Source organism: Acanthopagrus latus, chromosome 6 (genome assembly GCF_904848185.1).
Source record: "Acanthopagrus latus isolate v.2019 chromosome 6, fAcaLat1.1, whole genome shotgun sequence".
In the NCBI taxonomy this organism is placed as follows: Eukaryota; Metazoa; Chordata; class Actinopteri; order Spariformes; family Sparidae; genus Acanthopagrus; species Acanthopagrus latus.
This window is the reverse complement of record NC_051044.1, coordinates 28,699,141-28,714,814: the sequence shown is the minus strand read 5'-3', so window position 1 is coordinate 28,714,814 and position 15,674 is coordinate 28,699,141. Positions and strand designations below refer to the sequence as shown.

The 15,674-nt window shown below is 41.0% G+C and overlaps 2 protein-coding genes across 4 annotated transcripts in view; both read right to left on the bottom strand.

Moving 5' to 3' along the window:
- Positions 1-483: 483 nt before the first annotated feature.
- Positions 484-5,695, bottom strand: fbxo2 (F-box protein 2). Of its 3 annotated transcripts, XR_005075513.1 has the most exons (7): positions 5,545-5,695; positions 4,225-4,289; positions 3,176-3,302; positions 2,641-2,733; positions 2,414-2,552; positions 860-1,049; positions 484-828 (listed from the first exon to the last, which is right to left on the bottom strand). XR_005075513.1 is itself a non-coding variant. In XM_037101524.1 (6 exons), exons 2-6 carry the CDS (start codon positions 4,259-4,261, stop codon positions 915-917), a joined length of 531 nt encoding a protein of 176 aa, XP_036957419.1. In that variant the 5' UTR covers positions 4,262-4,289; positions 5,545-5,695; the 3' UTR covers positions 484-914. The 3 variants fall into 3 exon arrangements, 2 of the variants coding, with proteins under 2 accessions (XP_036957419.1, XP_036957420.1); XM_037101524.1 differs by having other exon boundaries at positions 484-1,049; XM_037101525.1 differs by having other exon boundaries at positions 484-1,049; positions 3,176-3,297; positions 5,545-5,624.
- Positions 5,696-7,347: 1,652 nt separating this feature from the next.
- Positions 7,348-15,674, bottom strand: part of LOC119021715 (integrin alpha-5-like) — a 42,026-nt gene continuing 33,699 nt past the window's right edge. Inside the window, exons 21-30 of the mRNA XM_037102182.1 lie at positions 15,488-15,580; positions 14,965-15,044; positions 14,668-14,748; positions 14,470-14,575; positions 14,014-14,172; positions 13,703-13,804; positions 10,566-10,679; positions 9,566-9,667; positions 9,306-9,428; positions 7,348-8,249 (exon numbers count right to left, since the gene is read on the bottom strand). Coding sequence (XP_036958077.1) covers positions 8,166-8,249; positions 9,306-9,428; positions 9,566-9,667; positions 10,566-10,679; positions 13,703-13,804; positions 14,014-14,172; positions 14,470-14,575; positions 14,668-14,748; positions 14,965-15,044; positions 15,488-15,580 — 1,044 coding nt within the window. The 3' untranslated portion in view covers positions 7,348-8,165. The remainder of the gene's footprint in view (positions 8,250-9,305; positions 9,429-9,565; positions 9,668-10,565; positions 10,680-13,702; positions 13,805-14,013; positions 14,173-14,469; positions 14,576-14,667; positions 14,749-14,964; positions 15,045-15,487; positions 15,581-15,674) is intronic.

The window sequence follows — 15,674 nt, the reverse complement described above, 5'->3', positions numbered from 1 at the left end:
TGTTAGCACACTGATGCATTAGTATTAGTCTAAACATAGCTTAAATAATAATAACACTCAATAATAATACTGATAATACTAATATACTATTTTGATTGCAGGACTTTTACATTAAATACAGTATTTAGATATTAATATTACTTTTACTGGCAAATAATCTGAGTGCTTTTCCACCGCTGTTTATTGGGAAAATCAAACTATTTATCACTTGTAATGATATAGAAAAGTAGAAAACTAGCAGTACGGTACATGAATAAATGTTCTTACTAGTTGTTACTTTCCAAACTGTTGAAAAAAAAAAGCCATCTTGACCATTTTCTCTTCGAACACCTACTGTCAGTTTCTTGTAGTAGAGGACAAAGCACAAACACACACACACACACACACACACACACACTGAATGCTGTGTCTACAGTCACACTTCACTCTTGGGATGAAGGATTATCACATTCAGTTGATTAGCTATTTAAATAAAACAGGCAATGGTGTAATTATGAATTTATTTCATCCTATCATTTCCAATTTGAAAGACAAACCAGTCGACTGCTTACAACATCCCTCTCCACCAAAAACATGACGTTTAATTCCAGGGTAAGTCAGTGTGCAGAGGTCGTAGTTATTAGATCATCATTAATGACTGGGTCGCAAGCAGTAATTTTAATGGGATTAGTAAATCTGCCAGGCCACCATGATGGTGTGTCTTTGCACCTGTAGGCTTTACAGCAGCAGCTTGTTTCTACAGCATGAACAGCACTGTGTATGATATACAGAGGTGTAAGCTAAGTGCATAAGGCAAAGCTGGTCCTCTTGAAACCTTGAAACTGACACTCCACTCTGTGGAGCCTTGCTATTACTCCACCTCACTCCTTCAGTATTCCTAACTCCATGGTTTCATTCTCCTGTAATTCTTTCATTTACACGTCGACAACAACAGAGCTCCCAGTGACACGGACTCCAAACCAACCGTCCCAGAACTTGCTGTCTTGTCCCCCGTGTTCGAAGGAGATATGGCGCAATCCAGGGCCGTACTCAGTAAACTTATGGCTGACCTGGAGTTGGAACAGAGAGAGAAAACAACTGTGATGTGAACAGTTAGGTGTGGGTCCCAAAACGACTTGTGTATAAATGACGGCTCACTCGAGAGGTCATAGTAATTGGCAAAGGTGCCAAAGTCTACATGGGGAGTGGGGAGAAGCTCGAGTGGTTTCCAACCATGACCACCCGAGCTCCATGAACTCAACCTGTTGGTTTCTATTGTAACCCTGATGCGAAGGTCCCCTAACCAAAACATAATTTTAACCCAAATGTTTCTAACCTTAACCAAGGCCGCATCAGTCCAACTTTAGCCATGTGTGAAGAAAACACGGCCCTCTCATTCATTTGAATGGAACATTTGAGGGCTCTGCAAAAACAATCCTGATTCATCCAGCTAAAATGTTCACCGGTATCCTTTTGTGCCGCGAGGTGCTGTGTTTGCCAATCACATACACTCTATGTTCCTGGATGATTACTTTGTTGTGGCATCTGCTCAGGCTTTTATCACATTGTGACGGTCCAAATATCCACCTCATACTTGTGTAAACCCAAACCATGATTTTTACCAAAATCTAACTGAATCTCAACCATAGTGTTGTCACATCATGAAATGGTTTTATTGAACAAAAGTGAAGTCATGGAATTTAAATTAATAGAATGGACATATCCATAGAAAATGTGCTTTCCTATCAAACACAAGAGGAAGTAATGAATGGGGAACTCTAAACCAGCTCCATCCTTTTACCAATTATGACCTCTACCCCTCGCTTTCGATTGTCCCCTTGTCCCTAAGAACAGTTTCAATGCGTAGTTGTTGAAATCTATGAAAACTGATGTGTAGAGACCCTAACAACACATCAGTTGTCATCAACAGTGTATATGTTAACATGCACGACTGGACATATTGAATATGCTGTCTGGTGGTGCTAGAAAAGCATGGACGCTCCAAATTCATTCGCAACTCACAATTTTCACAATGATATCAATTAAGTCTCAAACTAGTACTTCTTCATTTTCTCATTTCTAGAGGTGATTTATAGGCCAACATTAGCTACCTGTGCTCCTACCCTGAAAGTCTGCACCAATATTATAGGAAAGGTAGCAGGTGCAGCAACTTGGCAGCCAGAATTTAGTGTTGAAATACATCAAAATATGAATCTATCATGCTCAAATTACCAATAACAATGTAAGGTTGGCTAGCTAGCTAGTTAGCTACCTCAGTTTGGAGGGCCATGTAGCTCTTACAATTCGCCCTACCCCTCTATCCCAAAAAGGTTTGGGACACCTTACCCTAAACGGAGAGGCCACATGGTAGGATATGGGCAGGAGGTGCACTGGGATGGCATCTAGTGTACAGTTTATTGCCCTCTCCATGTACCTGTTTCCACGAGCAGTCATCAGTGTCAGGATCCAGAGTCACTTGTTCAGGTTTGAACTCCTGTATGACCTCATGATTCTCATCCAGCAGACACACAGCCATTTGGTAGGTGCAACCGCAATCTGTCCTCCCGCAGTACCTGCAGGAGGAGTCGCTTGTTAGAGTGACAGTGGCAGTCGTCATTAGCAGAAGGCGCTTACATGCACATCAGGCCACGTCTGTCTTACCAGTCTTCCACTGCGACGACAGGCTGAGCATCCAGCTGTTCAGGGGTGTAGCCCTCCTCCACTAGGTTGATCACCTGCCTCTTCAGACACAGCCTACGATACACAGTTTGTCACTGCATGTGATTCACTTTGACATCATATGAAAGTATGACATATTTGAGAAATAATGACACACAAATATAGTGAACTGTATTTATATCTTCGATGGACAGTGCAGCCACTTCAGAAGGTGCTGCTGAGGAGCTAGAGTGAAGATTTTTTTTTTTTTATTAAAAAAAGGGGTGGGGGGGGGTCATCTTTGGATCTGGGGGATTCAGATGCCTGGATTGCACTGGATGAGCTGTATGGAGCCATTTCTTTATGTTTTTGAATTTCTTTCAGGTTATTTAGTCCCCGTCTTCAGTTGAATGCTGCAACCCTGATGTGGTGTGGAGCCCCACAAATGTTTTGTGGACTGCGATACTTCACATGAGCATCCATTGGTCTTGAGAAATGGATTAAATCAAAGACTGCACATACAGTTGTAAGCACTCACTCAAACGAGGTTACAAAGTATTTGGACACTCCGTCGATGCAGAAGTCATGGCCACAGTCTCCTGGCATGTCCTCCACCTTCCACTGACTCCCTCCGTTCTCCGTCAGGTCCCAGAATTCCAGCTGCTCTGGGGAAGAAATGCAGAGTCTCAAGCTGTCAATAGCAACATAATGCATCAATCTCAACAGGGCGGACATTTTTAGAAATGTGCAGCAGTTTCATGCTGAGACTTTCTTGCAGGTATCTCTGTTTGCTAGAGGGTACTAACAGGAGATAATGCGCTCTACAGGTGCTGGTGTAGGCAGAAAATGTTTGGACAGTCTAGTGGTTTTCTTTTGATAAATCATAAATTTCACCTTTACTTCACAATACCTTTAAATGTGGAATGAGCACACTGTTGCTCTTTGTGTCCAGCTGATCTAAAAACACCCACTATAACTGTGGACTACAACTGTCACCCTTGGACTTGATTATGCTAAAGGACCAGCCAGAAAAATGGGTCAGTATATCTAGTGTAGCTCTGAACTAGTATTATTCCTATTTATCTCACTGAAAATGTTGTATACACTAATAACATAGTATCTATGCTCTTCAAAATTGTGGAATGCCCCTGGGATCAATTCTTGGACCCATTTATTTTCATTATATATGCTTCCCTTACTCCATCTGTCATTTTGGTCATGTGGTATCACTATTAGTATCACTATTATACTGAAGATACTAAACTATGCTTATCTGTTTGGCCCAGTGTTTCCTCTGGACCAGGTCTCCACAAACATCATCCAACACCTTGGCTCATTTGCCACCTCACAAATTCATTTTCAGTCTTCTTTTTTACAAAACACTGCAGCATTTTCATATCAATTAAGATCGAGACAACAATCTTTTATCTCTAGTTGCCACTCGGGCTATAAACAGTGAGCCGCAGATGAAAGATGAAGTCTAGGCCCCAGTATCTGTTATTAGGAAATCTGCTCCGAACCATTGCTGTTGCCCCCAATTACCACTATTTACATAGTGGCCAGTCCATGAAGAAAATTACATCTTACCTTCACCATTGGGATTCTTCAGCAGGTTTCTGGTCATGATTGCAGTTTTACAGTGAAGACGCAGTCTGCACAAGAGAAACAGGAAACAACAGCATAAATCAATGAAAGTCAGCAGTTTCTATCAGACTTTCCAGTTCCCATCCACCATCACCACTTGATTCATTCCAAACTCATAAACCACACACACACACACACACACACACACACACACACACACACACACACGCATATAGGGATCATTTTACAGTTAAGACATAGGACAGATTTAGACCAACTGAACTGTTTGATACAATATAAGACTGCTACTGACAGACACAAGGTTGAATCCAGTGGAGATGAAGAGGTTAAAACTGGTCCAAACTCAAACACTAATACCCTGTCTGCTGATTCACAGCACAACAGATGAGGCAAAAGTCCCCCCTCTGTACAGAGGATCAACCTGCCATCAAACAGACATCAGTCAGCAGGAAATCAAGCTGGGATAACATGTTGTCATAGAAACCATTGATTTAGGGGCTGTTTGGGACTGTTGTGCTGAGTTAAATACCAAAATGCAACTTTGCTATCTAAACAGTGGATAAGGGTTTACAATCACGTTCTGCCTCATACAACTGTCCCAACTGTTTACATTTTGCACATGCAAATCTGAAGTATGCACAGCCTCAGATTTACACTGTTTTTATTGCTATTATTATTGTTGCTTTTTTCTTTATTTATCACATGCTGACTTGTAAATTTGCTTTATTTTGCATATTCTTGTTGTATATAATTTGTTGGCATTCTGTTGACAGCAAAGGAAGAATTTCATTGTACAGGGAAACATGTTTCCTTACTGTGCATGTGACATTAAACACGTTGAATTTAAACTTGAATTTCAAACTTGAATTTACTATAAATATTGCATACTGTAGGAAATACTGTAGATTTTTTTTAACTTAGCTAACCACTATTACCGCATGTATTGATACCAAATCAAACCCCCAAAAATATTACTCAAGTTCATGTGGTTTTTCATCAGTTTTCAGGTTTTGTAACAATAAAAAAAACAAGACAACACTAACAATAATCACTGTTTTACAAAGGAGGATTGTAGGAGGTCTGTAATATCTAAAGATTGTTGTGCATCAACGCGACTTAGTTGCATATTTGTCCTGCATTTCACAGCTCACTGAGGCTCCAAACTCAAACAGCTGAGTCATCTGAACCTGCAGTCTCAAAGTCGTAAGCACAGAAGATGCAGCACATGCACATTAATGTCATGCTCTGCTGTGAATGACTCACTCTTATCTAAATATGTAAGACAGCAAATGTGTTACTCACAGTCAGGGGGAGGCAATGGCAGCCTAGTGTTTTGTTTGTCTTCCTCTCTGACTTTCACTTGAGCTCCTCTGCAGGACAGCGCCCTCGTGACTGCGTGGCTTTTATAGCCAGGGCAACGCCGCACAAACAGTGAGAGACTGAGAGGGGAAAGGAGGGGGGGAGGGAGAGGAGGAGGAGAGACACAAAACACCTAATCTGCAGCATGAGAGGAAGCATCCATCCACATAACTCAGCAGAACCACACATGCACACACTCAGCACAAATGTCAGCTCGAGCCAGGAACACGGCAACGCCAACAGAAGACATTCAAGTGCTCTGCTCTGAAGTTGCATAATTGATTTGCTCGAATGAAAAGGCTGAACATAAATACAAAAGAGGCATGTTGGAGTTCAGCCAATCTGTGCATTTCACCAGCTCACTGGTGCACAGAAACTGTTTTCAACTGCACTCAGTGTGATCGAAATGCTCACAGTGTATAGCTCATCTGTTGGAAAGGTGAGAAGCCCTGTAACAGGAGCAGGATGAAGAAGACTAAACACAGTATACAGTAAAGACGGATCGACATTTGAGCTGGCCACTACTGCTCCATTAAAAAAAGGCCCTGATATAGAGTCATACGATTGGCTTCGGACATCTCTGTTTATTTATTTATTCATTTTTTATGAATTGTTATTTATTGTGTGTGAATTTGTATTTGGATATTGTAACTTTTGTCCAATTGCTCTATGTGATGTAACAGTAACACTTAAATTACAACAAGAAGTTTGTTTTTCTTCTAATTTGTTGTCATTCTTTACCTTTATGGGTTTTGGGTGTATGCGTTTGCACCCCTTTGACCTTGTGGAAAAAAAAAAAGTGAAATCTGATGTTATCCATCAACTTATTTATCCACAACTGATTGAGCAGAAGCCAGGTCATGGCTCCATGGTTCCCGTCTCCTTCATTCCAATTGTACTGTCTGAAAAATTAAAGGAAGAGTTTGTCATCTAAGCTGATGTCTCATGTCTGTTTGCTAAATTTAGGGCAACAACCAGCAACTGCTTAAAGAAACATTATGTAGAAATTGGCATTTTGTGTAATTTGGTGCAACACCACTACCATAAATTCAAATCCCATAATAGCAATTTGTCAGATGTAATGTGGGTGCCAACTGCAAATAAAACTCGTGAAGTCATGTCAGTGTTATGTGCTGAAAACTTGTGTCAATGACAGGGGGGCTGGCTGGCTGAGACAGAGACACTGCTCACACTATTAAAAGTCACTGTGACATCAAAACGATTCTGAAGCTGTTGTTTGAAGGTAGAATAGTTACATAATGTTGCTTTAATTTGGCTTGGCACAAAGACTGGAAAAAGGGGTCAACAGGAAGTCACTGCTTCCAGTCAAGAGACACTCCAGCACATAAAACCCTTAAATGTCGATTTGCTGCTCTTACGCTGTCTGTGCAACACTTCTGAGCTGATCTGTTCTGATCAAGCTAACTGACAACTCAGCAGGCTCCAAGGGCTCGCAAAGCAATACACGTGCACTGACTACACCATTAACCATAAATGTGCAGCAAATATTGACTTTCTAAAGTCTAAAGTGGGCCGTATTCATTTTACTGTTGGTTGTATGGTTGTAGTTGTAGTCACAAATATTACCTGCAGAGGGTGGTAATGAACCACTTACACATTTGACTGAGTTGCGCAATACATATTTTGGTTGCTGTTGTCAAATAGTGAACAAAATATCGATTTAGAAAGAGAAAAAAAAAGCTAAATTTACATGACGTGGCACCTTTAATTCCAACATACAGTGTGTCATGTCCAAAGCAATGGGCTCCATTTTATTTTGTTTACTTATGACGCGCACATGAATAAAGTTTTGGGTGGGTATACAAAATAAGGCTTTATTCTGGGCCACAACACCAAAGGGTCATAACACAATGAATACATTTCATACATTACAACGTACACAAAATACCTCCCAATATGGGAGAGGAATGATTCAAGTTCACCATTGCAGTTCGATCAGGATTGTCCTGCAGACAGTACAGTACAACTTTCAACAACCAATACGACAACATTGTGCCATAAATAAAAAGTGGTGTATAAATCATACAAAAGCAGGAATTTCAAGAAATATCAAACACTAGGATTGCAAACATGGCTTAAAACACATCTTTTAGGAATGCAGAAATACTGTAGCTTTAGTGCCTTTTGTTGGAAGTGCATATTTCCCTGTATTGATCTGGGTTGTAAAGTTTGGATCTTTTCCTGGTCGACACATTAAGTACGAGGAGTCTTTTTCCAACAAAACATTCCTCCACAGGGATAAGCTTCTGTGGAGCAAATCCTTGTTGCTGCTCTGTCAGAAGAAGCTTCATAAATCTTGCTCTGATTGTACGACTTCATGTCCAAAACAACAGTGCATATTCAACTGCGTGACCCTTATACTTTCCTGCTTTGGCATTTTAGTGCAGCACCAGATATCGTGTATTCCAGTGATACAGCACCCATAAGTGTCCCTTCGTAAATGGGTTGCCTGCTTATCGTGAGCAAGTTTCCTTATTTGTTTGGGAATGTGATAGTAATTCCAGTTCTTTGGAACAGCTGCAGTTGAGGCTCCTTTCTTGGATCTAAGCTTCAGAGGACGCCTGGGGTTTCAGCTGGGCCTTCTCCATGGTCGTACCGTATGGATCTGACCTTTTGAAGAAGCCCATCTGGAGGGGGAACATGGAGAGAGGAAGGTCACATACAGATCAATCTGACTCAGAGTCTGGACTGTAAGGTGTGAAATCTCTAGAAGTGACTGTTCCCTTTCTCTTTCATGGTTATTCTCACTAATGTTTCTGGTTAACAGAAGCCTCATAAACTCTTCCTATGTGAGCACAAAACACCCAGGCCGAAACAAAAAACCCTACAGATAACAAGGCTGTATCTATTCTATTCATTTTGCATATTTTTCTTCATGGACATTTTGCATCTTTTTTGGATGTTCTATGTTTCACTGTGGACATTTATTGTCTCTTTGTGATTTTCTCTGTGGTCCTTTTGCATTTGTGTTTTTTTGTGGCCATTTTGTGTCTCTGTAGTCATTTTGAGCCTCTTAATAGTAGTTCTGTATCTCTTTTTGGTTGTTTAGCATCACTTTCTGGTCATCATGTGTCTCTTTGTAATGTGATCTTATTTTCCATCTTTTTGTAGTTGTTTTGAGTGTCTTTTTAGTCTTTTTTGTGTCTTTGAATTCATTTCTCTACATTTATGTATCACTTCTTTTGTCCTGTTTGTTATGTTGTGTCTCTATGTGTTCGTACTGGATCCCCTTGTAGTCATTGGTATCTCATTGAAGTTGTTCTGTGTCTTTTTGTAGCAATGTCGCATCTCTTTATTTTTTCTTTGTAGTTATTAAGATTTTCTTTGTAGTTGTTTTACATCTCTTAGTAATCGTATTGTATCCCTTTGCGTCTCTTGTTGTCATTTCGTATTTTATATCCTTTCTTCATCTCTATTTTTGTATTGCGTCTTTTTGTAATGGTTTTGCAGACTTTTTTTAGTCAGGTTGCATCTGTTTGCAGTTGTACTACAGAGTCATTTTTCTCAACATACGTGTATGCAAGTGGAGATAACGATTAATGAGACCACATCGCTGTCACAAAGTTTGTCTTTTGGTCCTTGTTGTAACATTAACTAACCCCTATTTCAACTGTACCTTACCTGTCAGAAACAGGTATTTTATCTGGTAATTGTATAGGCAGAGTTATTCATCAGATTGTTACCTTGTATAGTAGATATATGAGCAGGGAGAGTAGGAGTAAGCCGGCTAGAATAGCCAGGATGATGATCCACACTGGAACATAGAAGAGACTGTCTGGCTTGTTCCACAACACAGCTGTCACCACCTGAACAGGAAATCAGATGAGCCTCAGTCGATATATACCACCCATCACTGACACTCACATGTAAATACTCTGAAGTTTACAAGCTCGTTACATTTATAAGAAACCAAAAAAAAAGAAAAAATGTCTGATGAAGGTACCTTTTTGGATCCAGATGGCTTTGATTTTGGAGGGATAGAATAAGGCATCCTGTTCACCTTGTACTGAACGGAGCACTCCAGCACATACTGCTTATAAGCCCTCTGTGGACAAGGAATAGGTCATAGGAAAAACAAACATTTTAATAAGGGCTCGACTGATAATTTGATCCTAAAATGTTCAGTGTGTAGGATTTAGGAGCAGAGACATGACATAACATTCATAATTAAGTTTTCTAGAGTGTATAATCACCTCAAACTAAGAATCAGTGTTTTCTGTACCCTAGAATGAGCATTTCATGTCTGAAGAGGGAAACATTCAAGGCAAACCAACCCTTCAAGATTCTCCCAAATCTTGAATCACATGAAGAGATAATTCAGACTTTACAACACTGCAACACTGTGCTGAAACCCAGCAAAACCAGAATGCTATGTTGTAATTATTAATCCTATGACTGCCAATGTGCTCAAATGGAATCTGATCCAATTCAGACTGACACATAAACCAGCACACAGGTAGAGTAGAATTTATCAGTTCTACAAAATATAAGCAAAGAAGCAAACATCCTGATGTTCAGTCATCCTGTCTAAGGCCCTGAGCTGTTGATTACATACTAATGATGCCAGTATGCAGTGTGGTCATACTGATAACATTACAATCAAAGGGTGTCTGTATGTATTAAACATGTAAAATGATGCTGAGGAGACGTGTCGTCTGATTCAATGATGAACTGAATGCAGAGTAATTTCTTGTATTATAACTGCAAATATATACTGGGAAAATAAGTAGGTCTATGTGATGTAGTAAATACTGTATAGTGTAAACACGTAGTATGGAGTTGTAATGTTGCTTAGTGACGTGCCCAGCAGAGGGCAGTGTGAGAACACAGATGATCTGACTTCACCTTGTTTCTCATCTGCTCTGTGTTTACCTCTTGCCTTGAGCTTCCTGTACTAAACCGATGCAAGCAACACAGCAGAGCGGTGTGTCCTGCAGTCTCACCTCGATGAAGGTTTCAGCCCAGATTCTGGAGCGTACGGTCAGGATAACGCTGGTTCCTCTCTCCAGCAGCCCGACATTACACTGCAGCTGCCAGCACTCCACTGCAGAGCACGTCTACAGAGGGACAGAGCCACAGTCAGACACACCGCACACAGATAATGGAGCATTCAGCACCATTTCTTTTCATTTATGATTGTGCTGTACTCTCACAGCCAAAACGATTTGGTGGACTTCTTCCATTATCCACATTCACTTTGAAAAGTAGTAGAAGATTCATTGCCTGCATGATATCTTTTTTCCATTTAAAAAGATAAATCCGTGCTGCACTGAAAGAGAGTACCCTGTGTAGTATTAATTCAAAAAAATGTAGATACAGGTAGACAGTAGATATATAGTAGATGTGACTGATACATTGGTCTTTGTTCGAGTACTTACTGCACTTATATTGGTAATGGTGTAAATGTCAGCCAGTAAGTGAAAAGCATATCAATACATAAATGGAAACTATGTCTAAAGTGATTTAGAAAGGGTCATCATGACCTCATATGTCCACCACAGCTGTGGTGCAGTGGTGTCTTGGCAGACGGGTCCACTCTGGCTCACTGGAACCACAGCAGGCAAGTCATTTGTTCCTTGGGTTTGTCCCTAAGACACAGCACCTCCCCGCACTTGGTGCAGTTCTACAGGGCCGCTTATGTTACCTTAGAGGAGGCACTACCTTAAAGACTGAAGTCAGGGAAAAGTATCCTGTGCACAGCAAACACATTACTCTGCATGAAACATCAGCAGATTCTCCAAACTCCTAAATATTGACATGTCAGTGCAAAAAAGCACCATAAGTCGGGCTGTGATAGAAACTGTCCTCCATTCGGAAAGTCGTTACCACAGTCAGTGCAGTCACAGCAGTAAACAGAGCAACATATACTCTATGACCGGTATCAGCAGCCTTTTTCACCTAATAAAAGCTTTGGCACACAGGAAGTGATTTTACATTTTTGTTGGTGTACACGGAGTACACACATTACATTTGCAGGAGCTGAGGCTATCTTTGGTACATTAGTAAGCACTAATTCATTTGGTGCTCTGTGCACCACACCCTCCAGTCATTTAGGGCGGCACTTTGATCTGCGGTCTATTCATAGGATTCCGTTGAACTTTCGAAGGTAGTTCCAAAAGACATAAGGGGCAGCACATCACCAGAGTAACCTTCAGTTCTGTTATTTCTGCCTGGACTGGGTCCTCGGATCACTGGGGTTCAGCTCAACTAGGCTTTATTACCATCATTAGTCTTGGTTTGGTAAAAGAGAAGGACTTCAATTCAGATGGGGTACGGTTGAAGTTTGGTAAGTTAAATATATGTGAGAGTGTCTCCTTTCTGTACACTTTGTGAGTTTTTTGCTCTTTACACGCTAAAAGCTCACTTTTTAGTCAGACTATTGCTTCTTGAAGTCGGCTACATGGCATACACAGCATGCTAACTTCAGTCGAAACAGCACGTACAGTGGACGTCTCTGACATATCATAACTGTTGTTTTTTTTAATGTTTTAAACCAAAATTGTAAACATTTCTGACATATTGCTCCTTTAATCCCGTTGGAGTTTCTGTTGGTGGAGCTCACTGGGTTGTTTCTTCAGCTATAGTGGATATCACTAACATGGTTTCTTACATGTCTTTTCAGTTCATTCATTTCATTAAAACACTGAATGCATGTCTTGAATATCACTCCTTTAACATCTGGAACAGTTTTAGTGAAATAAATCTGATAACATGTTTTAAATGTTTATTTTGCATAATAGGCTCTGGGTTCCAGGACACTGTCAGAAGTAAGTCACTTCAGATTGGTTGTAATTCTAAAGTAATTTCAATGTGTCAACATTCAACTTTCAAAACAGTGAAGCTCGGAGGTTTGGAAGCAACTTCAACATGTGGTTAGATTCTCTTGTTTAAAGATGATTCATTTAAATACCATGAAAGAGATTAGCTGGCAAACATTACAGTAAGTGACGTAGGCTGCACAAAAGCAACCCACTAAATCAACAAACTAATTAACTTCATCTCACAAATAATTACAGCCGGCAGCAGGAGAGGTTGACCAGGGCTCATTACTGCAGATCTATTTCCTCTGTTGAAAGAAATAATCTCATTATCATTTTAATCTTTTTCAAGTTCAGAGGCCAGAGCGTCCTCTCCCGCAATCTGACTGGACTTTTTTGGGTTTAGGTTTAATACATGCGTGTTGAATGCCCACTCAGAGGACTGAAACACAGGACACTTCCACACACTAATAAAAACACCCTCCTGTAAGAAATCCAGTGGGACTGAACACCCAACACAAGAGCCACTGACTATATTTAAGAGCCTCTGTTGTGGTGCTTTTGGAAGAGTGAACCACTCTACAGACTCACGTCACCTCCACATGCTGAGTCAAACAGGAAAGAGAAGGAGTAGAACAAACACCCCCTGTGGTCTTTATGGGACACATGAGTGAACTGTTCTCTCCTGATGAGGAACAAATGTTCTCAACAAGTTTAAAAGAAAAAAAAAAAGAGAAAAGAAAAGGTAAATCCATCAAAAATGGACTGCAGCTTTCAAATAGCTGGAAAGCAGATTTTTGCCTTTGCCAGGTAAGATCATACCTCAGTGAGTCTTTGTGCTAAGGGCTAAAAACAGTGGTTGCTAGACAATCGAAATCCGATCATTTAGTGCAGACTAAAGTTTAGGCATGTAGTTCAGGGTGTGGTTAGGCTCAGGGTTTATGGTCTTAATGGAAACCTTACAGATTTTTGCATCAAAGTCTGTTTACTACTTTAGCATATGTGGGGAAAAAAGTCATTTAAACCCTTTTGTGGTTCCAGAGTGAACTCTGCACAGTCTGACAAATATCCTCAAGTGATGTCACTTGAGTCAGTGGCAGCCGGGGCTGAGGACTACTACATTAGCTGCTACTAGCAAAGCAAACACAAATCTACGAATGAACTGTCTGCAGTCAAGTCGAATTGTGAGTAATGTAGGTTTTGACAAGGAAGAAGAATGCATGGATTAAAATGAAATCTGCTGCATCAATTTTAGACTATGTTTACTTTCCTACAAAACACATTCTCTTTTATTCATGACAACTATAGTGTCTCTGTCTCACCAGGTTTCCTTGATCAGCCAAAAGGTCTCTGTACAGCTCCCTCCTCTGTATGCGATGCTCAGTGTTGGATTTCAGTGATGAGGGACCCTCTGGTGCGGGAGGCTGGAGCCGCAGACATAAAGACATTAACAGAGTCATTAACAAACGCAATCAAATGTTCAAGGACAGGAATAGACTCAGGGTAATGACCTCACTATGGCAACCAAGCTGTGTGTGTGTGTGTGTGTGTGTGTGTGTGTGTGTGTGTGTGTGTGTGTGTGTGTGTGTGTGTGTGTGTGTGTGTGTGTGTGTGTGTGTGTGTGTGTCCTCACCTTGAGTTTCAGTGCATTGAAGGTGTGTTTTGAGGAGCAGCTGAGCGGGCCCTCGGTGAGCACCTCTACAGGGTAGAGCAGCGGGTGGCCGTAAGCCCTCAGAGGACACTTCACCTCTAATGTCGACTGGCTGACCACGCTGGGACCATTATTCACCAACTGGAACAGAGACAGAGTTAGAACTTAGATGATGATTCTGAAAACAGCTATTTCGGAATCAGAAAGGGCTTTTTGGAGTGAAATAAATCTTCATTACATTAGTTAAGTTAAGTTAGTAGGCCCACACACTTAACTGGGAGGCTTCAGCTTACATTTACTGTGTGGGGCACCTGACTCAATCACTTTCCATTCGGGCTTGGTTACCACTCTCTCGGACTCGGTCAGGTTTGGACAGAAAAATTATGTTCTGCATTCTACAAACTATGTCGGGAGGGTTTCTAAGAAATCTCGGTGTACCTCATAGACCTGCTGAAGCTCCGGGCCGATGTCCTGCTCCTCTCTCAGACTCTGACTAACGCTCCAGTTGGGAGGGGGGAAGATGACTTTGTCTGGGAGAGACACACTGCAACAGAAACACACAGAGGGACCACTACGATAAGCACGATTATATGATGGTTATGTGATGTGCCGGAAGACTCGGCGATGAAGCCTCACCCCTGCAGGATGACGTCAGCCATCGCAGCCACCTGCAGCTCGTACAGCACCACCTCGCTCTCTGAGTTATTTGCATTTTTGCTAGAACAGAAAGACAGAAGCAACATTTATTAACGACCTGATGAAAGTGTAGAAAGATATAATTTAGTAACTGCTAAATTGGATGGCTTCAAAACTAAATTAAACATTATAACTGCCTAACATTGTGGGAACATCGAGACACATTCCAACAAGCACTTGCAGACACCTCTCATGAACCTCACATTACAGCACTGGACCCACTAATAGGTGACCTACCTTCGTATTTGGAGCTCGAACTCGACAGTTTTGTAAGTGTCCTTCAGTCTGGGCACAGTGAAGCGGAGGCCGGCCCACAACTAGGGAATGACCCAGAGAAAATGTTTACAATTTATCCACAGAATATGACACAGTAATCACAAGAAAATGACAAAGATGTCCCACATTTGTCTTGCATTTATTTTTTCTTCCTTACCCTGAACTCAATCACATTTTTACATTCCCTCCACAGCTTTCAGGAGATCTAAAAACAGCTTCTTCCTCTCATTTACATAATAATTCCAACAGATTCTATCTGTGGTAATGAAAGCTGATTTATTCTGGTCTTAAATAATCCCCCTGTCTTTGGAAACAGCGGATGTTCTTTCTACATGAAACTTTGGTTTTGTTTTGTGTGTTTTACCAGGTCAGTGTGAAAACGTTTAAAGTTTGTGTATGAATTACGCCATACGAGAACAATTTGACTTGAGACACAAAAACTGAGGAAGGCCAAAGACAACATGTGGGCGTTGTTGGCTCTTACACTGGTAGCAGACTTCATGGGGTTTCCCAGATCGCACACGAGATAGCGGGTCTGGTTCTCTGTCTCATAGCTGCACGTCAGCTGAGTCAAGCTCTGGAGAAACACAAACACCAAATACTGTTAACTCTGATGTTAAGATTACCACATAGCTACACACATAAACTACAGTATTTCGCAACATTGCCTC

What these genes read in the sequence shown, in the direction of transcription:
- fbxo2 (XM_037101524.1), bottom strand. Translation starts at nt 4,261, where the DNA reads ATGACCAGAAACCTGCTGAAGAATCCCAATGGTGAAG. An exon ending in GAAGAATCCCAATGGTGAAG is followed by an intron (nt 3,303 to 4,224) that starts GTAAGATGTAAT and finishes TTTCTTCCCCAG; the next exon opens with AGCAGCTGGAATTCTGGGAC. An exon ending in TACTTTGTAACCTCGTTTGA is followed by an intron (nt 2,734 to 3,175) that starts GTGAGTGCTTAC and finishes TGTGTATCGTAG; the next exon opens with GCTGTGTCTGAAGAGGCAGG.